Source organism: Muscardinus avellanarius, assembly GCF_963383645.1.
Source record: "Muscardinus avellanarius genome assembly, chromosome: 9".
Classification (NCBI taxonomy): Eukaryota; Metazoa; Chordata; class Mammalia; order Rodentia; family Gliridae; genus Muscardinus; species Muscardinus avellanarius.
The window spans coordinates 7,485,092-7,510,683 of NC_137795.1; the positions used below are offsets into that span (position 1 = coordinate 7,485,092).

At 58.4% G+C, this 25,592-nt stretch overlaps 3 protein-coding genes across 6 annotated transcripts; all 3 read right to left on the reverse strand.

The window, feature by feature from the left end:
- Positions 1-1,804, reverse strand: HOXA9 (homeobox A9; the record flags this gene model as incomplete). Of its 4 annotated transcripts, none has more annotated exons than XM_080701468.1 (3): positions 1-239; positions 1,261-1,350; positions 1,723-1,804. In XM_080701468.1, the coding sequence occupies 3 exons, from the start codon at positions 1,802-1,804 to the stop codon at positions 1-3; spliced, it is 411 nt and encodes a 136-aa protein (XP_080557594.1). The 4 variants fall into 4 exon arrangements, with proteins under 4 accessions (XP_080557594.1, XP_080557593.1, XP_080557592.1 ...); XM_080701467.1 differs by having other exon boundaries at positions 1,261-1,343; positions 1,524-1,804; XM_080701466.1 differs by having other exon boundaries at positions 1,492-1,804.
- Positions 1,805-7,750: 5,946 nt separating this feature from the next.
- On the reverse strand, positions 7,751-9,988 carry HOXA10 (homeobox A10; the record flags this gene model as incomplete). Its single annotated transcript, XM_080701528.1, has 2 exons — positions 7,751-8,025; positions 9,091-9,988. 2 exons carry the CDS (start codon positions 9,986-9,988, stop codon positions 7,751-7,753), a joined length of 1,173 nt encoding a protein of 390 aa, XP_080557654.1.
- An 8,318-nt stretch (positions 9,989-18,306) lies between these two features.
- HOXA11 (homeobox A11) lies at positions 18,307-20,651 on the reverse strand (the record flags this gene model as incomplete). The annotated part of the gene is made up of 2 exons (XM_080701667.1): positions 18,307-18,539; positions 19,958-20,651. The coding sequence occupies 2 exons, from the start codon at positions 20,649-20,651 to the stop codon at positions 18,307-18,309; spliced, it is 927 nt and encodes a 308-aa protein (XP_080557793.1).
- Positions 20,652-25,592: the final 4,941 nt, after the last annotated feature.

The window sequence follows — 25,592 nt, forward strand, 5'->3', positions numbered from 1 at the left end:
TCATTCGTCTTTCGCTCTGTCTTTGTTGATTTTCTTCATTTTCATCCTGCGGTTCTGGAACCAGATCTTGACCTGCCTCTCGGTGAGGTTGAGCAGCCGGGCCACCTCGTACCTGCGGTCCCTGGTGAGGTACATGTTGAACAAAAACTCCTTCTCCAGCTCCAGCGTCTGGTGCTTGGTGTAGGGGCAGCGCTTCTTCCGCGTGGAGCGGGCGTGCAGCCAGTTGGCCGCTGGGTTATCTGCGGGGGAGAGAGAACCGGGGTTAGAAGGAGGCACCCTGGCCTGGCCGGCCGGAGGGAGCCTCGGGGGGGTCTCTGGCAGAGGTGGAGAGGCGCAGGGCGCCCCCGGACTGGTAGGGAGGCGGGAGGCGAGTCCAGCCTGGACGCCGGGCCCTGCAGACAGACGCAGGAAGGTCACTCACAGTGGCTCCCAAGAACCTTGGCTCCGCTCCCGCTGCAGCCCCCGGCCTCCTCTGGGTCCTGCTGGCCCCTCCTTTCTGCCTGCCCATTTTTAGCACATTGTAGAAGAGTCACATTTGGAAACAGACCTTTTTTTTATTTTTTGCCACACAGAGAGAAATCAGCTGCCCTGTATTCGCGCAGCGAGATCAACACTGCCTGCCTGCCTGCCTGCCTGCCTGTCTGTCTGTCTGTCTCTGTCCACTTCCCCAGCTTTCTCTCAATTTCCCCCACTTCTCTGTGACCTTCCTGGAAGGCCTCCGGAGCTGGGCGGGCCGGCCAGGCGCCCCGAGGCCTTTGCTCGAGTCTGCAGTTTATTGGGATGTTCTGGCCAGGGGACCTTGCGGCGCGCAGCCTCGTCCCGGGCCGGCATTCCCGCCGCCACCGGCTGACCGCGCCGCGTGGAGGGAGCTGGACCCCCGGCGTCCGGGGCCGGGATGCCCGGGCTCGCGTCGACGCCGCCGCTCAACAATCCAGACACACAAAAGATTTCTGGCTGCTTTCGAAGAACGGCCGCAGGGTGTCGTCCGGGCCGGGCGGCCGAGGAGGGCGGCGGGTCCTGGCGGGGTCAGCGGCGCCGCCCCGCCCCTCCGCGGCAGCCCCCTCCCTCCCCAGCCCCGCCGGCCGGCTCCGCGCAGTTTTCTGGACTCGGGCCCCGTCTGAGCGCGTCCCAGACACCAGTTGGAGGCTCCCAGGCCGGCGGGGGCCGAGGCGGGCTCGAGAGGGAGAGAGGGCGCGTCGGCCGGCAGATCCGGGGGGCCGGCGTGGAGGCGGCGGCTGGCGGCGAGGCGCGGACACTTACTGGGGTCGATGGGGGGCTTGTCTCCGCCGTTCTCATTCTCGGCATTGCTTTCGGAGAAGGCGCCCTCGCTGGGTGGTTTTTCTCTATCAACTGGAGGAGAACCACAAGCATAGTCAGTCAGGGATAAAGTGTGCGTGTCTAGCGTGGGACAGTCACCCCTTCTGGCCGGCAGCGGTTCAGGTTTAATGCCATAGGGCCGGCCGGAGGGCACGCCCGCGAAGGACAGCGCGCCGGGCGCGGGCTCCAGCCAGGAGCGCAGGTACCTGGCGTCCGGCGCCGCCGCGGGCGCCTGGGGGTGCGCGTAGGGGTGGGGGTGGTACCCGGCGCCGGCGCCCGCCGCGGGCCAGGGGGCGCCGAACACCGCCGCCTTGGGCTGGAAGCTGCAGGGGCTGAAGTCGGGGTGCTCGGGCAGCGCCGCCGGCCTGGGGGGCTGGCCCAGGGCCCCCCCCGGCGCGTAGCGGCCGGCGCTCGGGTCGTCGGCGGCGTCCGCGCCCAGCAGGAACGAGTCCACGTAGAAGCCGCCCAGGGCCCCGGTGGTGGCCATCGCCGCGCCCCGCGCCCGGCCGGCCGGCCCGACCGCCCGCCCCGCGGAAATTAGGAAACTGCGGCTCTCATGTAGCAACTTGGCGGCGCGGGCGGGGTGCACAGGCACCTAATAAGTTGCGGCGCCCGCGCCCCCATTGGCCGCGCGCGTCACGTGCCCGCCCGGCAGAACAATAACGCGTAAATCACTCCGCACGCTATTAATGGCCCGGTGTTTTGCAGTCATAATTTTTATAGCAAAAGCCTTATGTTTTTATGCAAAGGGATCACGCCGCTTCCACGATCGGGTTTGTTTTAATTGTGGCCAACGAAGATTAAAAGATCAGATCCAGTCCCATGCTTGCCTTTGTATTCGCCCCGGCCCAACACGCGCACCCCCCCCTCCAAAGCGACCCCCCCACACACACTTCTTAAGCGGACTATTTTATATCACAATTAATCACGCCATCAGGAAGGCGCGGGTCCCGCGCGCGAGTGCGGCCGGCGGAGCCCCTCACATAAAATTAGACAATAATTGAAGCCATAAAAAAGCAGCCCAAATCGCATTCTCGCTCCACTGTATTTAAATCTATATTTACGATATTTCATAAGGAGTTATTGTTTCAGAAGCCACACAGACTGGCTGGGAAGTCGGGAAACGACCAACACATTCGTTTGCCACGCCGTGGCTCCCAGCTGTAAAAAATTTACGAGGACTTGGAAAGGTTAAATTAGACTGTTGTGTTTGGTTGGCGAGCTCCCTGTAAATAACCCCTGCGGTCTTCGGGGATGCGAGTTTCACCCCCCTGGCCGGCCGCGGAAAGTCAAAGGCTGCGCAGTGTGGGTCCCAAATAGAAGCAGCCTGGCAGAACTGGTGGGCGAGGGAGACCCGGCGGCCCCAGCGGAGAGCCGGGCACCCATACCGCCCCCAAGTTCGCCCTCGTTCTCCGGTCGCGGGCCCCACCTAGAAGCTTGAGCCCTGAGCTGTCCCCGGGGCGAGGGGTTTTAGGATCTGGTGGTGCCCAGGCCCGGCCAGCGCGCCCGGCAGATCTTCAGATCTTCAGCTGGGATTCGCCCTCCTGGGGCGGAGGCGGCTAGCCAACCGGCCCCACTTCATCCACGAAGGCCCTAACGCTGAGGTCTGTAAGCCTCCTCCAGCTTCCCGAAACCTAGTTGGGGTGGGGGAGACATGCCAAGCAGCATGGGGCCTAGAGTCGGGCTTGCTAAAAGGTTATCCGCCCGCGGAGCCGAGGCAGCTCCAGCGGCTGGGAAGTCTGGCCCAGAGTGGACGGTCCAGGGACCAGGAGCCCTTCGAAGATCCTTCCTTCCTATCTGGCCCCCACCGGTGACTCTCTAGTTACTCCCCGAACCCGAGCAGTTCTGCGGACTTACAAGGCCCAAAGCCAGGCGGCTGCAGCTCAAGGCCAGGGCTAGAAAATTAAAACGGGAGGAGCAGGGGCATTGACTTTAATCCTTGGGCCTGGCCGATCTGGGGAGGTAATTTCTCACCCCTTACAGTCTTCGGGAGCGAGAGTGAATGAAAAGGCCGCAGCAGCCACTTTTGTTAATTGGAGGGAAAAGGAAAGCCCCCCCCCTCCAATTCCGAACAGAAAGCAGCAACTTCCAGAAACGGGTAATTAAATTCACGTGTGAAGAGAACAAGCCCGTGCGAGTGTTTCTCATTAGCCCACTTCGCTGGCAGCGAGGCCGGCCGCCTCCAGCACCTCCATCCCTCTGTCTTAGCCTTTATTCTCACCAAGAGTTCAAATGATCACCCCCAAACAGTCCGCCATGTCCCGAGCCAGGCTCTATCCCGGAAGCCTCCTGGAGACCGACAGGGCCCCTTCCTCTGCCTGGGCTTTGGGAAGAGGAAAGCCCCAATGAACTCCATCCAACATGGCCTGCCTTGCTGCCTAGCCCCTCCTAATATTCCCCTGTGAATTTGTCCTAGGCGCCCCCCCCCACAGCAGCCCAAGGTGTCCTAGACATCCGGCAATCTGCGGAGACTCAGACTTTCATTTTAAAAATTAACTCTGGAAGAGAACGCACTCCTAATGGTCTGTAATCGTCCCAGCGCCCCCGACAACCCTTTCCTCCTTTGTTTTTGTACCCAGAGAAGACACGGATTATTAGTAATGTTTAATAAGACTGTCCATTTAAATAGCCCTCGCCCCCACATAAGAGAATTATTAAATAATCAGCAGGCGTTGAGTGTTAGGCAGCTGTTACTTGTGCCTAGAAGGGGAGAAAATTCACAAAACCAAATACTGTCCCGCTTGAGCCCAGAGGCTTAGGAACAATATGGAGGCTTTTGTATCTGCTTTTATTTTGGAAGTGAAAGGGATTGCGTGTGCATAAAGAAATAATAAATGGGTGTAATTGTAAACCGCCCCTTCCCGAGTGAGGGTTTTCCTAAAAACCTTAAAATGAGCCTCCGAAATAAATCCAATACTCTAGTCTGGAAAATGGCAGAGAGGAGTTGAAGGGAACCGCGTGTGGTGGCCTTTCAGATATCAGGTTGGCGGTCTGAGCAAAGAAAACAATTCGGGTGCCCCAGCCCGAGCTGGGAAGGCAAGCTCAGTTCTGTTGGGCTTGAATCTGATGGCGGGGGACGTGGGCAAAGGAAGGGCCGAGCGCTGGGCTGGCTTGTTTTCCATATTGAGAATAGTCAGGCTGGCTCCCATCGCTTTTAGGACAAAAATCAAGTTTGTACCCAAAGGCTTTGGGATCAATATTCACCTATTTGAATATACTGGTGCTGGAGCACCTTTCTCCAGCACCCAGTGGCTCTATATGGGACTTATTCTGGGCCTCATGCCACTGGCAGGCAAACTGTCAAGCGTGGCCCTGCCACGCTCCTTTATCGCGGTCCACGCCCGCGTGGAGGCCGCAGGCCCGGTGGAGCGGCCTGGGGCTTCCCTGAGGAGTTTCCAGAGTGGCCAGGCTCCACCGAACTTGGCTGAACCTCGGCCTCGGACCCCAGTGAGGCTGGCCGAGGCCTCCCTGCCCTCGAGGGGCGCACACAAAGACCCGGCAGGTTCCCCCTAAAAGCGTCTCCCAGGCAGCCGCGGAGAGCCAGCAAGGCCGCCGCCAGCCGGTCGTGATCGTAACCGAGGCCTTGTCTGCGCAGAGGCAGCCGAGCCGAGCCGGGGCCTCGCAGGCCCACCTCTGCAGGCCTTTAGTAAGCGCGCAGAGAGGGAAATGAGACCTCCAGGCGCCCCCCCAGCCGGCCCTTTTATCCCCTCCCGAAGGAAGTTTTGGAAAGGAGGCGGCGATACAGAAAGAGAATCCGAGAAATGGAAGCTAAAGAAAAATCAAGGAAAGGGAAGGGGGAAAGGCAGGGCAAAGGAAATAAAGGGGTAACAGCAAGAAGGAAGGGAAGAGGGAGGAAAAGGAAGCCAGCTCCGGAGCGCGGAGGCGGGCTTGCCGAGGAGGAGGGTGAGAGCAGAGGCGTCCCAGCCCGGGGCGCCGAGACCCCCTGGCCAGGCCAGGGTCCCCGCGACAAAGGGGTCTTTCCCGAGCTCCCACCTAATGGGAGTGTGTCCCGGCCCTGCAGGGTCCCGGGCCGGGCGCCGGCTTGCAGCAGGGGGAGCTCAGGATGGGCGCCAGCGAGCGCCCCTGACCTTGAATGGCCCGGGGGCCCGGAATTCTTACCACGCCCCCGGCGTCGGGGAGAGCCGGCCGACCTGACCGTACCTGCTCCGGGCAGGTGGGCAGCGCGGAGGGGGACGCGAGCTCCGGGCCAGCGAGGCCGCCCCGACGACCCCCGCGCGACCAGGTACCTGGAGACGATTTCAACTGAAGTAATGAAGGCAGTGTCGTGCTGTCGAGAGAAAGGAGGATCCCAACAACAGGAGACTACCTAAATCACCGACCAGTTCTGATGCTGCCGCGCGGGGCTGCCTCGCCCGCCGCCGCCGCCGCCAAGGAGAGGGCCGCGCCGCCATGCCCGCAGCAGCCCGGCAACCTGCGCCCCGCCGCGGACGGGGCAGCCGGGGCCCCCAAAACCGTGAGCTGGGGGAGCGGGGGGACGGAAGGCAAAGGAGAGGCGGAGGAAGGAGGGGGCGAGGATGCCCGAAGGCGGCCGGGATGGAGCGGCGCCCGGCCGGCCCGCAGCGCCCGCTCCCCCGCTCCGCCGCCGCCCGCCAGGCGCGCTCCCGCGCCCCCTCCCCCGCGCCGCTCCCCACCGCGGCGAGCAGGAAGCGCGCGGCCCCGCCAGGTGGGGGAGGCCCGCGGGGGAGGGGCGGCCCGCCGGCCCACCTAGCCGCCGCCGCCGCGGGCTCGGGGCTCGGGATGCGCCGCGGGCCCCGCCCGTCCCCGCGCTTGGGCAGAGGCTGCTCTGGGACCTGGGCACCCGCACAATCACTGCCGGCGCCAGGCTCTCCGCGGCTCCCGAAAGAAACCCCGCTCAGCTTCCTCTGTCTACGCAGCTTCCCTCTCGACTGAAACCACTGGTCCAAGACAGCCACAATCCAGATATACTAGCAAGTCATAAAACTGAACAAAAGCCGACAAACCTTAGGGCACCAGGGCTGTAGGGCCCAGACAAATTACGACCGTCTAGGTAATATTTAAATAGATGCCTGAAGTAATTGCAGGGGGCTCGGGCTAGCTCTCCTGTTGTAAAAGTGGTGGACGGGATAAAGTGGAAGGTGAAGATAAGGAGCAAAAATAAAAGAGGTAAAATTTAAAGCTTCATTCGACAGCTTTTATTCTATAAGAACATAAACATCTTTTTTTCCACGCACAGCAGCAATACAATATTAATTTATTCTGATTTAAGATTAGAAGTAAATAGAGCTAGAACTAACATTTATAATAACGATAGAATGCATTTGCTTAAAACAAGATTGGCGATTTTTCATAATAATAGACATTTATACAGATTTGTATTTATAGTTTTTCTTTTTCTGCACCTACAGGTTTGACCCTTTTATGCATGTAATTTCACAGTATAAAGGAAACCCACACAATCTCTCCCTTCTCTATGTCATTCGGCTAGCCCCAGCCCTTCTTGGCTTCCATGAATTTCAGAAAGCCAAAAGAAAAAAAAAAGTAATTAAAGATTTCAAAAACCCAACTCACAAGATAGGGAGAATTGTGGTGTGCTTTTCTTTCTTTTTGCATGTTAGTAGTGGCAACCATTTTAATGACAAAAAAATCTGCTAATTCCACATGGAGAAACGAAACTATGTTATTTATCCACAGCCAGAAGGATATGGAAACTCAGAGGTAAATGAAATATCTTAGGCAACGCAAGACCTTACACAAACTGGAAGAGAACTTGCTCGTTCTTTTTTTTTTTTTTTTGAAGCTGGGATATCTTACAGAGGAAGGGAAAATTAATATTTCTCTTTCTCGATTTTTCAATCAGCCCAAGCCAAGCCCTGTTACCAACCTGCACGTCTCTGCTTGTTTGCCCTTCTCTTGGCTGAGGAAGGAAGAGAGGAAGAAGGAAAAAAGAAAGCCAGGGGCCTGTATCCCCTGATTAAACCGAGCCCAGCACTGCAGGCAGGCCCGGCGTTGGCTCCCGCACCATTGACCTCTGGGCAGACACCTTGGCGTCAACAATGGGACCTGGGCCTTCCAGCTAGGTTTGCCCAGGCTGGGCAGGAAGCCGGCTTAGCGGAGGACAGGGGCCATTTCAAGCAGTGAGACCCTCCCAAGACAGCGAACCAGCCCCTCGGGGCTTGACACTCGGACAGTATCTATCTCTACGGAATTTCAGCGCGATATGGCTTTTTCCCCCACAAAACAAGTAAACCAACACCAAGCAAACAAAGAAAAAGTCGAGAACAAACCAGCCCTGCACAGGTGTAACCGGCCTGGGGTGGTGGATTGTGGGAGGGAGGAGTGGGGCTCCGCGGGCACAGGTGCGAGTTCTGTCTGGGGTAGAGGCTGAAGGCCGAGGGAGGGGACGGGCGCCCTGGAAGCGCGAACCCAACCGGCGGCGTTGCCTGGAGCTTCATCAGGAAAAATTAAAATTGGCTGTGAGCTCCCGGATCCGGTTCTCTCGGTTCATTTTCTTCAGTTTCATCCTGCGGTTCTGGAACCAGATTTTCACTTGTCTGTCCGTGAGGTGGACGCTGCGGCTGATCTCTAGGCGCCGCTCTCGAGTCAGGTACATGTTGAACAGGAACTCCTTCTCCAGCTCCAGCGTCTGGTGCTTGGTGTAGGGGCAGCGCTTCTTCCGGCCGCTCTTCGCCGTCAGCCAGTTGGCTGCGTTTTCGCCTTTGGAGTTGCCTGGCGTTGGAGAGAATACAGAGGGGAAGGTTAAAGCGAGGCCACGCGGGCGAATTCCAGACTCCTCGCCCATAAATTGGGATGCCCCCAGTCACCCAGAAAGGGTTATGCCCCTGTGAGCGAGGCGGAGAGCAAGCAGTTCTCCAAAAGGGATGTCACAATCGAGTGGGCCTTCAGTCTATACCCAATTTAAGTTCTCCTCCAGTCCCCCACCCACCCAAACACCTGCTTTTGCATAAAGCTGCAGGGCTCTTGTAGGACCAGGCCTGAGAGGGCAGGCTGCACATCTTGACCTTTAACGCCTTTCTTTGCATCTCCCCCCCCCCCAAATAGGTGCAAGCACTCCCTGCAGCACCCGGGTTGGGGGCGAAGGTGCCTACTTGAGTGGGGGGCCCGGCCACTCGGGCTGCCCAGGGCCTGGTGGAGAGGAGGAACGGGGTCACAGTTGGGCTAACCCGCAAGGCCCGGGAAACGGATTGTGGGGTCAAGGGCCCTCCCTCGCAGAGCCAGGGGTGTGCAGCTGTGTTAAACGAGATATAGCCCTTTCTCTGGCTTTCCGCTCTGGGGCCCCCGGTGTCCGGGCCGGATTTGCCTTTTCTTCTCCTCGAAACAAGGATTCCCGCCCCTCCAGCAACTCTGAAAAAGGCATGGGGGATCGTAAACTCGAACTTCGCCGGTTAATGGGCTTATTTATTGGCGCTGGCGGCTGCTTATTTTGGACGCCTTACAAACATCCGCGCTATCTGCGGGCGAGCCACTCTCCCTCCTCCCCCTCCCGCGTGGGCCGCGCCACCGCGCAGGCCAGGCCCGGGCCCGGTTTCGGGGCGCTCGGGCCACGCGGAGGAGCCTGCACAGGCGGGGGGCTGTCGCTGGCGTCGTCGCCTCGGTCAGGGTGAGCTGGGGCCGGCGCCCAGGACGTCTCGGAGTGGGGCGCTAAGCCGGACGTGGGTTTTCACTGCGTCCCCACGCCCAAATATTAAAGAGCAAGTTCACAAGGTCAGCCAGCCTGCCCGGGCCGCCGGCTGCGGGACCGGCCGCGCCTGCACCGCGGCGCGCCCCGCTTACCCAGGGAGTCCTTCTCCGGCGAGGCTTTGCTGCTCTCGGAGGGGGCCGGGGACAGCTCCTCCGCGGCGGAGGAGGACGCCTGCGCCTCCTCGTCGCCCTGCGAGCCCGGGCCGCCGCAGACCAGCGCGGGGGGCGGCGGGGAGTCCAGGGCGCGCTCCTTCCCGGCCGCGCCGGGGGCCAGCGCGGGCGGCGGGTCGAAGCCGCGGCCCGGGGGCTGCGCGGGGAAGGGGCCGGCGCCCAGCGGCTGCGCGCCCCCGCCGTAGCCCTTGGCCGCGCCGTAGGCCTGGGACAGGCGGAAGTAGCCGGGCACGGGCACCCCGCCGGGGCCGCCCAGGGCGCAGCCGTCGGGCGGCGCGCCGCGCGGGAAGGGGGCCGGGTCGGCCGCGGCGGCCGCGCCCTTGGGGCCCTTGTCGGCCGAGTCGTAGAGGCAGTAGGAGCTCTCCTCTTTGATGCTCTGCGCGAAGGAGCACGCGGTGGCGGGCGGCGGGGGCGGCGGCGGCCCCTCGGGCGGCTCCATCCGGCAGGAGCGGGGCGCATCCAGCCACAGGTCCAGGGGCGCGGGCGCGTAGCCGTGCGCCCCGGCGCCCAGGCCCCCGCCGCCGCCCCCGCCGCCCGGCGACGCGGCCTCGGAGCGCTTGCCGCCCAGCGCGGGGAACAGCCCGCAGCCCTGCAGCCCGTAGGGCAGGTCGGCGGCGGCGGGCGGCAGGTAGACCCCGCCGGGGGCGTAGTAGCCGCCGCCGCCCCCCGCGCCGCCGCCGCCGCCGCCGCCGCCCGCCTCGCCTCTGCCCGAGCTGATGAGCGAGTCGACCAGAAAAGAGTTCGCGGCGGGGCTCTCCGAGCATGACATTGTTGTGGGATAATTTGGCGAAGGCAGCAGATAGCCCTTTCTGGCTGACATTTCTTGTGCAGAGCATGCTGAATACGATTAGCAATCCCCCCGCACCGCGGCGGGCGTCCGCAGCCAATCCCGAGCCAGAATTTCCGCGCGACCACTCCCAGTTTGGTTTCGTAGGCTCGGGGCCGCTCTCCGAGGGCGCCCTCCGAGCCCGCGATTGATATAAATATGTAATCTGTATTGATGGGCCGGGAGACGCACGCCTGACACCCTGGCCCCGAGGCCGGCCGGCTTTGGGGGCTGCCCCACAGAGCCTGGGGAAGGGGCCTGGCCCCAGGGCTCGCTCCGCCCCTCTCAGACGTGAGTCCCACCAGAGGGTCAGTTGGAAGCGCCCTTGGGCCCCCCGTGCAGTTAACAAGTGGGGTGTTTACGGGTGCGCATCCCAGCCCGCCTTGGGTGCCCCCCATGCCCCTTGGGCAGTAGCCACCAGTCCCTAGGCCCCCTCTCCCGCCCACTAAAGGGTCCCCTGTCAGGTAGTGGCATTCTTCTTATAACGCTCTGGACCTAGGGCAGGTCTCCATCTCCCAAACCTGGCGGTCCTGTGATGCTCCGAGTTTCTGGAACCCGGAAGGCACCGTAAACTAGTTATCGCCATAATATCGACATCTCACACAAAATATTCCCCCAAACGGGATGTCTGGTCCCTGGGCGTTTGGCCCCCACAGGTCCAGGGTTTTCTCCTGTGGAATGCTCACCGGACTGGCCTTCTGGACATAATTTGGAGAGCACCCCACCCGTGAGGTGGGAAGGGACAGGCGACCTTGGCTAAGAGACCTCCTCAGACAAGAGGGCACAGCCAGCTTCGGGCACCCTCTCCAGTACCCTGGGGACACCCAAGCACGTGCCCCTTAGTGAACTGAAACGTTGGCCCTGGGGGTCTTTGGCCTTCCAGGGTGGGGAGACCCGGGAAGAGAAATGTGAAGGAATGTGTCTGGCAGGCGTCTCTACCACTCCCTCCTCTCCCCTTCCAGCCTTGGCATTCCTATGCTCCCCAGGTTATGAAAAAACCCAATGCCACTACGTTGTTTCTGCCTCTGTCCCCTCCCTCCACCCCCCAAACCTGGGGCAGTTCCTGCCACGGGTTGTGGTGCATTTTAACAAGGCCCCAGGGGTGAGGAAATTGGTTCCCTGCAAGGAGGCTTGTGGCCCTGTTATAAGAGCGTTCCAAGGCCAGGCCCTCTGCTCAGAGGAGCTTCCTTAACCAATGGAAAATGGACAGGCTGGGGCACTAGCTTCCAAGTGTGGGCCTCAAACAAGGAAATGCGACCTTTTCTGCCAGAACCCGCGGAGCCTGGGAGGTCACCACCTTGCCCCTGACCTGCAGGCTCCGGGCCTCCTGGATGCCCCGGGCTGGGCTGCTAAGTCGGCTTCAGTTGGACCTGGCGTTGCTGACCCCCAGGAAATAGACCTCTGCTCAGACTTCTGCCTGTGGCAGGGAAAGATTCTTGCATCCGGGAAACCTCATTGTGGTTCCTCCAAGAGCGAGCAGGAGACCTGGCTAGGTAGAGCCCAAGCTTTGGCTTCTGAGATCCTGGCAGCCACCGTCGCTGCTGCTCTGTGCGCTGGGCCGAGCCCAGGAGGCCCTGTCACCGCTAGCTCGCTCACTACTGGAACCCTTCTTCCTCTGTCCCTGCGGTGCTGTCTCTGGGTGGACTCAGTATTAGATTGTTTAAGAAAGAAAGGGGGGTGGAGAGAAAGAGAGAGAAAAAAGAGAGAGAGAGAGAGAAGGGGAGTCCTTGAGACAGCCAGCCCTTTCTAGCCTGCCAGTCCTGAACTGCAGTGGTGGTCGCTTGGGCATCCTGACCCCGCTTGTGCAGACATCATTAACCCTGCTCCCCACGTCCAGTTGCTTCTGCTCCCGCTCCCAAGGCCAAGGCAAAAATTTCCCTGGGCCAGGCCTAAGAGGCCGACTGAGCTGAGTCCTGAAAAGCTTGGGAGCCCGCAGCCTCCTCAGGCTTTGGGATCTATCTGCCTGGAGCCTGCTCTGTCCTCCGAGGGCGTCCGGAAGGAGGATTGTGTACTGCGTTTTGCGGTGCCACCCAGAAATGTCACAGAGCTGGGGACTCCCTGGCACTGTCCAGGACTCTCAGGGGAGAGCTCTGACAAGCAGGTCTCAAGAGACAGGAGGTTTTCTCCAGGGTAAGGGGCCCCAGCAGGCCAGTGAGCCGGGATTAGGGAGGGCCTAAAGCCACGCCTGTCCAGATTCAGGGCAGAAGGAAAGCAGTAAAGGGGAGGTCTGGTGGCCTTTGGAGACTATTTAAGTTGTTGGAGACTATGGAAATAAAGCGAAAGGCAATGAGAACCTTTCTAAAAAATCTTTTAGGATGTCAGGAAACCCTCTGAAAAATATAAGTGAGCTCTGACCTATTAAAAAAAAACAAACCCATGCCTATCATTGTATTCCCCATCATCTTCACAGTTTGCAGACCCCTCAGAGCCTCCTCTGAGCTCTCCGGAGCATCCTGAACTCTCCTGGGACTCAGGGGACCCTGCCAATTTGGCTGGTAAGACACTCTGGTGCCTGCTGCAGGCAGTTCCAGGCCGGTGTTGGCTTGTAAGAGGCCAAATGGGCTTCGAGGCTGGATGGGATCCAGGAGCCTGCGTATGCCAACCAAGGTTTCAAAAGTCAGCTTGGTGCTGCATCTGCTACAAAAGGCCACCCCAGCTAGAGAGCGGGAGAGCTGGAAGGCTGGGCAGGAGCCCCGGCGCTGGCATTCCGCACCAGCCTTTGGGGAGGGAGGAATGTGCTTCCTCAGCCTGACTTAACCCCCCTTGCAATAAACCAAACAGGGATGTTGAGTTTGAACTCTTTTCTTGCTCAAAACAAAACAAAATAAAACAAAAAGCGGAGCCCCTCTCTGGGCCAGGACTGCTGTTTTAGCCGAACCACTCCAAGGGACGAGGGACAAGGTCCACCATCGGCATCCGGCATCCGCCTGCTACAGCTGCTTCAAGCCAGAAGGTTCAGAGGCAGCAGAAGCTCAAGTTAAAAGCCACGGAGCGCCTCCGCAGCCCACTTGGTTAGTCTGGCGCCCCCGGCATCCCCGAGTGGGCCCCAAATGGGTACCTCCCTGGACTCTAACAACGAGGTGTTAGCCTCCTCAATAAAATATTCCACTTATCGATCGCCTCGGCTTTCCTGAGGTTCACCCTGGGAGATTGAGCCAGGCGAGTCTACTGCAGCGGCTGCGGCCGCGGCGAGCAGGGCTCTCCCCGTTAGCCCGTTCGCCTTTCTTCCCGTTCACCCTTCTTTCCTCTCATAGGATGCCTTTGACCTAAAATGCTGGGTCCCCGCTTCCCTTAAGCAGATTTTTGTAGCTTAACGCTGCTGCAGTCAAACCCTAAATTTTATTCAGGAACAAATATTGGCCATTTCTACCTGGCGATAAGATAGCATCCAGGCACTCCGTGGAGCCCAAGTAAACACAGGGCCCTGGGACCATGCAAGCCCTTCGGCCAGATTTCTTTGCAATTCACTAGAAGCAAATTACTCTCCCTGAGTAGGCCCTTGCAAGCCAGGAGAAAAAAAATATTTTTTATAAAAGAAGTTGTGTGTGTGTGTGTGTGTGTGTGTGTGTGTGTGTGTGTGTTTAAGAAAAAATAGCTCCTCAGATTGCGGTTGCCAGTAAACAATTTGTATCTGGGGTAATTGTCAGTGTACTCTGGGCTCTGAAAGCAGGCTGTGGAGTGGGGCTATGGCCCCACAAAGGAAAAACTAATGCTGCTTTCTCATATTCCACATTAACAAAATTTCAGGCAGGATTCCTCTAAATTACAAATTTACGCATAACTCTAAGTATTTTCCTTAAGCAATGGCTTTCGCCCCTGTGCGTCTTCAAGAATGTCAGAGTTTCTAGGGACATTTGAAGTGATCAGGCACAACTTTATTTTATTTTTGTGGTGCTGAGGATTGAACCCAGGGGCACATCCCAGCCCTATTTTATTTTTCATTTGGAAACAAGGTCTCGCTAAGTTGCTGGAGCCTCATTGAGTTGCTGAGGTTGACCTGTGATCCTCCTGTCTCAGCCTCCCGAGTACTGGGATTACAGGCATGCACCCCCACTCCCAGTTGTGCAGTGGATCCTTAAACAAGCTTTAAAAAATTAAAAATTCCAACCCTAGAGCTGGCTCCCCTCCCCCACCTCGAGGGGGAATAGGGGCCTTTTCTTCACACAACACTGGAATTGCATATTTTTGCCCATAATATACTACCCCTGGCCCTGATACTGGCTGCGGCTCTCCATGTGAGTGCACCTACTCCTCCTCATCTTTTCCTGGCAGAGTTTGGGAGCCCACACTCAACAAAGGCTACTGTCTCTGATAAGCAAAATTTATACACATACACCCACTGGCCTCTATAGCGTCTACCTTTTCTAGAATTCTCTCTCTTACCCATGCGGTGTATATTTGGGGGAAAAAAGAGCTATTTGAAAAAAAACAAAATATTGAAATAAAAATTTAAATTTAGGAGGAAAAGGGGGCTTTAATATGGCCTCCAAAATATAAGTGTTTTGATCATTTAAAACATATTTTATGACAGCCCTGGAGTGACCGGACTTTCTCTTCATGCTCACTCGATCAGACTTTGTCTTCTGTGCCCACATGTGAAAACGGATAAGTATTTACCAGTGCGTTTTTGCACATTTGCAAAAATATGCACAAGGTCTCACTTTCACATCAAAGAAATTGCTGCAAAATCCCAGCCAGGTTTATAAGGGCATATTCCAGATGTGGAATATAGTCTCAAAAGTCAAATGCGGCGTCTGCTTTTTCCTTTTTGGGGGAAGAAAAGGTTTCCCCTAGGTTGCAAGCCGACCTCAGGTCGTCTGCCCCAGGGAATAAGCCCACTCCAGGCTCCCGGGATGCGGGCCACCCCATTGTTTTGAGTAGAAACTTTCCGTTTCCCTCAGTCCAGCTAGCCCCCACCCCCTCCCATGGCCTTCCGTCCCAGCGAGACCAAACTCTTCCGCACTCCCATCGCCAGCTCTGAATACTCCCACAAAATCGAAAGAGCGCCTGGGGTGGAATGCCTCGGGTTGAATGCTGGCGCCTGGAGCTAAAATCGACAACTTTCCCGGCGCAGGCCTCTCTCCTTTCCAACCTCAGAGAGCGGTGGGAGAAGGGGAGGTGGGCGCGAGCCCCCCAACCCAGCCAGTTCCCGAGCCCTTCGTAGAGTCGCCGCCTCCCCGCGCTCACCAGACCGCTAGGAGAGCGCTAAGCTTGGGTGCTCTTACCTGACACATCTCCGAAATCACTGCCCAGCGGAATCACTGCCCAGCGGAATCACTGCCCAGAGGAATCACTGCCCAGCAGCCGCAGCTGGCTGCCCGCGAGGCCTAGCGGAGCCGCGTTGCTTTAAGTGACAACACCGACCACTTCTTGAGCGTGGGCCCCCCTTTTTTGATACGAAGGGGAGCGGGACAAGTGAAATAATGGACCGTGCTGCTCTTAGTATCAGAAGCGAACAAAGGCCAAGAATCACGCTGGGGTTCCCCGCTCCCCGGCGGCTTTGACATTGATCGGAAGTGCGCCACCTCGTGGCGGCTGCGCGCCTAGGCCGAGCCGAGCTCCAACCTCAGCGGCCGAAGGAGGAAAGCCGGCCCCGGGCCGAGAGCGAGCGAGGGAATGTGCCCGGCCCGCTGCTATTGAGATCTCATTTTTACATCTAAGAAATTGCTGCAAAACCCCAGCCGGGTTTATAGCGGCGCATTCCAAATATGCAAATTGGCGGGCCCCGGACGGGTTTACGACCGCGTTGTCACAGCCATCGGAGGATGGGCTTTTATGGGGCTCAGAAATCAAACCCGCGCCCGCCCGTGAACAGTTCTCCTGGCTAGACTCTCTCTAGCAACTTGAGAGACTTCGGTTAATCTTTAACCATCCCAAAGGAAGTCTTTCCTTAAACCCGGCTTCCCTGCCCGCCCCCTCCCAGCCCCCCAGGATTGCCCTTGTTCTTCTCCGTGTGTCTGTCTATCAACCTAGACATTTATCTCGGGGGTCTGTCCTGCTCCCCTTTCAGCTCGGTTTCCCCTGTCGCGCCAGTTAGACAAACAAACAAATAAACAGAGCGGGAGTCTGGGGCCTGGGGCCCCTCTCCACATGCTACCCTCTCCGCTGCTGCTCTGATCCTGCCTGGGTGGCTGGGGAGAGGGTGGGGTGGGCGACAGAAGGCTTTGTCCCTTCCGCCGGGGCCCCTCAAGGTTATGGGTGATGTCCAAATTTAAGGCAGAAGTTCAAAGGCAGCAAACAAAGAGGAAAGCGGCATCTTTCTTTCCCCAAAGGGCGCTGGGGAGGAGGCTCACTAAGGCTCCCAAGAGACTGTGCTCTGCGCCTTGGTACCCAGACCTGCTTGCCCTGGCTGAAGGCATCCGCAGGGAACCAGAGGGCTCCCACACAGGCCTCAGGTCTTGAGGTAAGCCAGGACTGCCTCAGGCCCAAGGCCTTCTCCAGGGCTGCGGGCAGTCTGAGGGGATGGGGTCCCGCCCCCAGCACCCCACTTTCCACAAGGACATGGCCAACCACTTGCCTTCTTTAGCTTGACTTTTCTTCAAGCTGGATCCTGATTCTGTCACCTCCTCGCCCCTCAGGGGCCTGGTCACTTGCCCCTCTACTAGAAAAAGGATGTTGGGGTGGAGACGCATTTGGCAGTCAAAGGCAGGGAGAGAGATATCACACCATGACCCAGGACTCAAGTTTCCACCAGTCTTTCTTTTCCTTGGGCCCGGTCGCCTGTGTACATGCAGCGGCACCTTCAGGGGCTAGGAACTGAAGACAAGCGATGATCCCATTACAGACAGAGCCACCAGGCACTTCTCAACACAGGCAGGCAGAAGAGGTTCAAAGGAAAGATGCCTGGCTTCCCAGACAAGTCCCCAGGTCCCAGGGGCTGAACTGCCCCCAATACCCCCCTAACACTTTCCAAATGTCATAAGAAATTAGAAAGACCATTCTCGATGCCCTTGCCACTGCCCCCACCCCGTGCCCCAAAGGAAATCAACTAATAGCAAAAAAAAAAAAAAACATTCAAACAAATTGGGTTATGGTTCCTTTATTTACAAGTCTTTTGAACACCATCCCTGTATGAAGCATACATTCAAATATTCTTAGCAGTGAGCGTGTGTAACCATGGAACACTGTAAACAGATAGAGCCTTTAAATATTTTCATCTTCTCTCTCTCCCCCCCCCCACCCTACATTGCATCTTTTAAAATTTGCTTTGGTTCTTTCAGGGAAATATATATATATAATATAATATTTATCTTTTAAAATAATTCCCAATCACTTCCTTGGAAGGGCTCCAGAAGCTTCCAAGCTCAGTTCTGAGTCGCTGAGGGCAGAGCCTGGCGCTGGAACCAAGGACTTCAGGGGATGTGTGTGTGGGGGTTCCAGCTTCTTGGAGCCATAGCCCAGGACCTGCTGGCGAGGCGAGGCCCACTGCTCAGCTACCCCACACTGAGCAAATCCAAGCTTCATTAAATGCGATGGAGACTTTGCCAAACTTCTGTGTTCCATAGGCATTTCCTGCGGAGATCCAGGGGCCAGGGCCTGGGCCCAGCCTCTGGGCTTTTCCAAGCTTTCCACCTCAGGGAATAGTCTCCTCCATGGCCAGGCTTTGGGCCTGGATGGTAGGCTGGGATGAAGACCTCCCCCTCCAGTTTGGGAGGCAGAAAACCCAGGTGGGCTGCAGGAGGGGGCCACTTGGAGCTCAGTCCTAGGACAGTGTGGTGGGTAGCCAGGAGGGGTGGAAAGACATCAGTACCACCTGGATAGGCTTCTTTCCCCCCAAGGATTCAAAGCTTTCTCCCATCTCACAGGCACCTCTTAGTACAACTGCAATTTCACATTGGCTTTGGAAAGTAGCCCCATCCCGGGCTTCTAGGAATCCTTCCCTTTCTTCCGGCCCAGTCCCCAAGATGAACTAGGCTTGGTGAGCACACAGCTTCTTGACTTAGGAGTCCCGGGGGTGGGCAGGTTCTGCGTGGAGGGTCCAGGTCCTGGGAGGGGTTGGCCTCCAGGGGCTCTGGCAGGGGGCCTAGTCCCCAGCAGAGACCACACCCAGCCCAAAGCTTGCAGGCTCCCAAACCATCCATTCTAGTGGATGCTTAACTCAGAATTCAATTATGAGCGGCAATCTTAACCGTTGAGTTCTTAACCAGGACGGTCCCAGGAGAGCCTCCTCGCTGCAGCCGTAGGCGACCCTGTCATGTAACCTCCTTTCCCCCCAAAAGTCAAGGGGCGGCTTGACCTTGTCAAGGACACAATCTGCATATTATCTGACTTGAACGCAGCCCCTCCCCACCTGCCCCCAGCGGGCTGGCGCCTTAGAGGAGTGGGTTAGCTGAATAGTACTGTAAACGGTCTCTGTTAATTTTCTTTTCCTTCATTCTCCTGTTCTGGAACCAGATTTTGACCTGCCGGTCGGTGAGGTTCAGCATGCGGGACAGTTGCAGGCGCTTCTCTTTGTTGATATAGACGCTGAAGAAGAACTCACGCTCCAGCTCGCGGATCTGGTACTTGGTGTAGGGGCACCGCTTTTTGCGGGTGCGTTGGCCACCTACGGGGGAGAAGGAAGGAGGAGAGTCAGGCATGGAGCCCCAAGTTGAGGGCAGGGGCTGGCGCCGGGGACTGGAGGCCCATCCTTAGCTCCCTGGAGGTCTCTCCACCCTGCTGGCCTCAGGCTCCTACTGCGGGCCAGGAACAGGCTGCAGCCCAGGGCTCAGCAAAGATAAAAGCCAGCTTCCTAGATAGGCCCCCAGGGAAGGTGCTCCCGCCGCCCCTGAGCCAAAGGAGGGCTCCCTCGAAGCAACAGGCAAGTCTGCGCCCCCCAAGCCCCCAAGCCGCTTTGAGTGGGGGTTGCGGGCTGCCGGTCGCCCTGCCAGACTAAACAAACAGCCGCCCGGGGACGTTGCACCTCCCGCACCTGGGCCGCCTGTTCGCCTGTTCCGAGGTGGCGAGGCCACCAGGCCCTAGTCTTTGGCGGCTGCGGCCACGATCCCGCGGCGTTAACGTCTGGGGCGGCTGCCGGGTCTTTGTCGGCCTGAGCCGGGGCCAGCCTCCCGGCTCTCTGGAGGGGTGTAAGCCCCTCTCCCGGGCCTTTGCTGAGCACCACCGCCGCACAACCGGGGGTGGGGGCCTGGGGAATGGCGGGGGGGGGGGGCTGCTTTAGGTAGAGCTGAGGACAGGGGCTTCCTGAAACCTCAGGCAGCTCTACTGCCCCCCCCTAAAAAATAGCAAGAAAAACAGCCCCAAGGCGAGACATTAAAAAACCCCACTTTTGACAGATTTAATAACAATTGCGAATAAATGCAGTTGGAAAGAAGGCTCGCGGCTCGTAATTGCCACCGTGCCTTTGGAAAATGGCTTTCTTTGGACAAAAAGGCCAACTTTGGGTTAATTTGTTTCTTTTAATATACTGCTCTAGCTAAGCGGGCTACTTTATCTGTTAAACTCGCTCCTAGCGCCATCATTAAACAGGGTTGCCTTTGAATCCCAGCCGGGACCGGAGTCCCGGCGCAACACATGGCTTTTATAAAAACCTCCGGATTACCTCGCTATCAAAGGTTCCCGGAGCCCTCGCAGGGGGAATTTACAGGCGCCCACCTCCGGCTCCCCAGCCTGGATCTGGCCCCGAGCGGGGCTCGAGCTGGCGAGTTTGGGAGCTGAGGAGGGAGAAGGGAAAAGAAAAAAAAAAAAAGAAAAAAGAAAAAAGAAAAAAAGAAAAGGGGGGAAAAGGGGAGTTTTTTTTTTTTTTTTTTTTGCAGGCATGCTTTGGCCGGTGGGTATTTCACGGCCAATTTCAGCACTCGCCACGTGATCCCGCCTTTTATAACAAAGTTTTGTTGGGGGAAACCTAAAGGCCCTTCATAAACCTTATATGCTTATAAAACAGCATATAAAAATTTAACAGCGCCGCTGCGCTAGGTTTCCAACTCCCCTTGCATAAAGCGGGACGGGCCCTGCCTTCATACGTACTGGGGCCGCCGGCCTTGTCCTCAGTGTGGCCGGAGGACGACTCGGGGCTGCTGCCGCCCTCGGGGCGCCGCCTTCGCTCCTTCTCCTCCGCCGCCGCCGCCCCGTCGCCGCCGCCGCCGGCGTCCGAGCTGGAGGTCGCGGCCGGAGCCGCCGCCGCCGCCGCCGCGCTGGCCGTGGCCGCCGCCGGCCCCTTCTCGGCGCTCTTGTCCCCGGGGTAGTCGGCGGCGGCGAGGTTTTCCGGGGCGCCGTAGGCCGTCTCGAAGAACTGGTCGAAAGCCTGCGGCAGGACGCCGTTGCGGCCCACCGCGCTATAGAAATTGGAGGAGACGGCGGGGGTGGGGTGGTGGTAGACGCCGGCCGCGCTCTTGGCCAGCACGTCGCCGGGCACGCCGGCCGCGCCGGGCGCCTGCAGGCAGTCTCTGTGCACGAACTCCTCCGCGGGGTAGCAGTGGGCCAGGCTCCCGCGGGGGTGCCACTTGGCGGGGGGCTCAATGGCGTACTCTCTGAAGGTCACTTCGCGCACGGGTTGGACCTGGGTCAGGTTGGAGGAGTAGGAATATGTCATGGGGCGCGAAGACGGGGTCTGGGGCAGAAAAGAAGGGAGGCTGGAGAAATCTGGACCCGAGACATAGTAAGCACAACTTGGCAGATACATGTTAGAGGGGCAGGGGCCACGCTCATCAAGATCCATCATGGGCTACCTTGGGCTCCCCGCGGTAGCCGAGCTCAACATGATTCTCCACTGCTGCTGCCTCTTTGAAGCGGATCCGTGGAGTAGAAATTGGGAGACGTAAGCTGACGTGGAAATCTACCCCATCCTTAGCAGGGAGGTGCTGGTCATGTGACCCGATGTTGAAATTGACAAGCCGCGAGCTAGTCCGGGCCTTTTTTTTTTTTTTTCCTTCCCCCTTTCCTTTTTCTTCCCCTCCCCTCCCTCCTCGGCTTCCTTTCTTTGTAGCCACCTCAAGGGAAGCAACAGATCGTCACTGGGTGTTCTCACCGAAAGCACGTAATCGCCGGTGTAACTCATGTTGGCTGGGGGCCTCCCCGCGGCGGCGGGGCTGCGGCGCCCCCCGAGCCCGGCCGGGCCTCCAGGGCGCCGAGGACCGCGGCCGGCCGCCCCGCCCCGCCCCCACCCGGCGGCGAGGGATGCTCGGGGCCGGGGGTGGCCAGGTGGGCGCCCCGGGCGGCTGGCCGAGCCCCCGGCGCCCGTGGCCCTAAAGCTCAGTTCGCACCCCCTTCTTCGCAGCCCCCCTCCCACGGGCTGGCTCCGGCCGGACCCCGCTCGGGGCCGGGGGCCGCGGTCGTGGATGTGCCGGCCTCGTGGCTCGTCCGATTTGCACGGTGGCTTGATTACACGCTGGCATTCACGGTCACTTCCGAAGCGCTTTAGCGCCTTCCGTCCCTAAACTAAACCGCCCACCGCCCGGGCGGCTTCCCCCAGGCCCTTCGTCTCATCCGGGATCCACTCTCCCTCCGGCCTCCCGCCCCCGCCCTCTGTCCTCGGAGGAGCCCCCCTCCCCGCCCGGCTGGGGTTCTCGGGAGCCGGGGGCTGGGGGCTGCCCTCTGCGCCGTCCGCCCGCCGGCCTGGTCTTCTGGAGCTGAGGAGTCGGGGAAGCGTGCGGTTGAGGCGAGCCTCGGGCTGTTGTAGAGGCGCTGACATCCGAGGAGCCTTCTCCTGGTACGCTGCACCCTTGGGGCCCACCAGGCTGCTCGTGGAACTCGGGGCCTGGGGGACAGGGGGTGGCGGGAGAGAGTGATGGCCAAGAAGCTGTAGCTAAGAGGGGAGGCAGTAACTCGCCTCTTCTTCCTCGCAAATCTTTAGAGTGAAAGAGAGAGGGTGTGCAAGGCAGAAGCTCAGAAAAGCTGTCTCTTCTGCTCATTTCAGCACAATGCCAAAAAAAAAAAAAAAAAAAAGGCGCTTCTCCGATTCCCTATACCTTGGGCAATAAGGATGCTTCGAAAAGCCTAGGTTCGTGCTAAGGCTGTCCAGAAGCCATCGCTGCTGATATGAACCTACCTTTCTTGGAAGGAAGAAGTAGGGAAATCAAGAAAGCAAAAATAATGCTCCGTTCCGCAGGACCAAAGGAGCAATATTTGTGGGGCACGAAACCAGAGGCCTCCTCCTAACTCTCTTCTTAGAAGGAGCAGGAGTATCACAAAAGGAGAGTCAAAAAGGGAAAACCTTTTCCCTTTCCCCATCCAGGAAATGACCGCGGGTATTTTCATATCTTGGGGAGATTTAGGGCATAAACTCTAAGATCTTTGGTATTTAAGTGTCAACATCGATTTATTTATTTATTGCTGAGCTGACTGTAACCGGCTCAACAATAAATTTAATCATGTATTACGATGGAAAAGAAATATCCTCATTAGGTATTTTCCCCAAATAACGACCCACCATTGCATGTGAATACCCACTGTAAATATCAGTAATGTCGAGTAATTACTCTGTAGCGGAGTAAACTAATTTATTAGCGTTAATGTTTACTCCCCCCCCCTTCACAAGGGGTGCTTATCACAAATCAAGCTACTCGGACACATTGGTTTAATGAACTCTTTATTCAGGATTTGCTGCAAGAACGTTCATGCCCCTTGAATCCCTGAGAGCCGAACTTGAAATACTTGCACATCTTCAGCGTGACATACGCGTCCACTGTGGCCCGCAGAGAGGGCGGCAGAGGTGTGAACGAGCCGGTCCAGTGGGAGGGAAGGGTAGTTTGAGACCTCCTAGAGCTGGGTGGGGATCACCATCACAGGATTGTCCTGCAGTGAACAAACTCCTATTTCCAGCGGCGACCAACAAGGCAAAATATTTGTTTCTCCACAGTATCTCTTTCTTGGAGATAGAATATGAAAGAGAGAAGGGGAGGCTTCAAACAGCAATATTTGAGCAGTTCCCCTGGCTTGGGTTTGATTCTTTCTCCCAACTCTCCCCCAGCAGCCCACCCGGTCCTCCTAGACACCCCTACCTTGGAACAAAAGGAATGTAAGGAGCTGCAGTGACTGTGCCATAACAAAGGCGCCACCATTGCAGGGCTTGCCCCGCCCCTGGGTGAAGGCAAACAAATTCTTGCACTTGTATTAGGGCTTTTAAGACCATAATTGAACCCGGGGGCGTCTAGGAGAACCGAAAACAGTTCTAGACAGACCTGCGGTTTTATAGCAGTTTTGGCAGTCAACTTCAGCTTGTGTCTGAGCCGCGGGGCTGTGGTGGTCCACCAGCGGGGGATGCCAGGCCACCTCTCCCCGCGGCACGAAACCCCTCTCTTAATTAGACGGGCCTCCCCGAGGCCAGGGAGAAGGGGTCCCTGCAGAAAGGTTCGTACGGGCTTTGTATGTTCGGCAAAAGCTATTGCCTCCTCTGCCCTCCTCCAGGGCCAGGTGAAGTGGGTGCCGGCAGGTCCGGATCCCATGGGTGTTGGCAGGAGACAAGGCAAATTCCCTAGGAAAAGCTGGGCAGAGGAAGGTGTCGGGGAGTGGTTAGCGTGGCATTCGGGCAGGCTTTATGCAAGCGGGGTGTGCAGAGGGACTTGCCACCTGGAAGGGGGCATGTGGGGGCGCTGCGGTGAGGATGAAAGAGGGAAAAGGCCTGTCGGCAGCTTTCAGTTCCCCAGCAGCAGGGACAAGAGTCGGGTGCTTGGGTCCCCAGGGCCGCACCGTGTCCCCAACTTCCTGGTTCGGCCCCACTTGGGAGAATGTGCCCTGCGCGGTCAATGTTTCTTCGGGCGGGCATCGGGGTGGAGGGGTGCCTCTCTGAGCTTGGGACCAAATCTCAGGAAAGAAAGGGGCTTTGCTCTGAGCCTAATTGCCTCTCCCACTTTGCAGGAGGCCCGACAGCTGAGCTGAGCCGAGCCGAGCCGGCCTGCCGCTGGGCTCTGGGAAAGACCCGCCCGGGCTGAGGCCACCCCGGAAGGCCAAGTCCAGAGCTCCATTTCTTGAAGAGGCCGCAGAGGGCAGGGCTGTGACATTGGCCCTGGCGACTGGTTTCCCAGGAGCTGTTCTTTCTCAAGAGCTCCACCGCGCCGCCGGGGCCATCTCCAGAAAGCACTCTTGAGCGTGTATTTCCTTTCATCGTCGACCCGAAGCCCCAGCGCGGCTAATGCAAGAGGCCAAAAATGTTTGGAGGAAGAAAAAAAACAAAGGCAGGAAGTGGCGGCGGCCTGACGGTGCGTGTGTCTGTAAAGAAGGGAGGGCGTCCGTGCAATCTCCTCTTGTTTTTCCCAACTTCAAGGTCTGGGCGGCCCTCGGCGGGGCAGCCGCGCTCCCTGCGCAGTCTCTGGAGGTGGCCACCCGGAGAGGATCAGGCCGGCGCCCGCGGCAGCCGTGTCAGGCGGAAACGGCTAACAAGGAGATTTGGTCAGCAAAACAGACCAAGCCTTTCAGAGGCTCCGTCTGATTCGGCTCTAAAATCGGGAGGGGAGAGGGTGGTGCGTCGCCTCCCGGGCCCTCTTCGGAGGGCAGAGTGCGCCCAGGCGGAGACTGGGATCCGTGCACCCGGCGTGTTCCACCCATCTTCCCAGGCGGGATATCAGAATAAAGCGTGTCCAGGCGCCTCTGCCGCATCTGCTCCTTCTTGAAGCCGGAGAGGTTGGGGTGACGCGGGAGAGCGCGGGTGGGAGACGCCTGGCTCAGGCGGGTGGCTCCCGCTGGGTTCTTGGACAGTTGGGCCCAGTGAAGCTTGGTCACCCTGGTTTTGTGGCGCCTGAGGTATTTCCAGCACTGTCATTCAAGCCACCAGAGCTGCAAGGACCATCTCTCGAGAGGCAGCTTAGCACCTTCTCACCCCAAGGGAGAATAGAGGGGGTGGGAGGGAGCACCCCTAGACTCCAAGCTCTCAACCCCAGCTGGCACGTCCGCTAGGCTGCCCACTCTGTCCTTGGAGCTGGCTTGGGAGACAGCAGCCGCTCCTCGTCCCCAAACCCGGGAAGGTGAAGTCTCCAAGTGCCTGTGCGGGAAGCCCCTGGAATGCACAGCGTGTGGTCTCGGTGTGAATGCCAAGCCTAGCTCCCCCAAGGTCCCTCTCCCCTTCTCCCCTGCAGCTCTTGCCTGCTAGGTGCCTCATTCTGCTTCTTTGAACAGCCAGTCTCCTTTCTCAGGCCTCCCGTCTCTTCTAATGTCTCTGCGAGGCTGAACAAGAGCTGAGGCGCCACTGCAGGGCGCCTAATACTCGACCACAGAGAAATGGGCTCATTAGAGAAACAGGCTCATTCTCCCCCACCAGAGACCCGGACTGGGCCTCTCACCTCAGTCTTTGAAAGCTCTCCCCCAAGGCCCTACCACGTCCACCTTCTCTCTCTTCCTCTCCCACCAACACTTGCTCCTTCTCTTCTAGGGAGCCAGCTCCTGCCTCGCCGGCCTGGCAGTCTCCCGTGGAAGCTGGCCTGGGACAGGTTAGACCCCCTCAATAGAACGGACCTCATTCCCTATTGTCTACAGCCGTTTCTCAGTGGGTTGCTTGGGGTGCCATTGACATTTCGCCTCTTCTGGCTGGTGTGAGCCCTTACTTTCCTCTGTCCCCAAATGTTGGCTGTATTTAGAAAGCTAAACTGAAGACTGTTGCACACAGGTGCAAGAGCTAGCTAGGATGATGGCCACAGAGCCCTCCAGGGGCCCCGGCTCTGTTAGGGAGGGG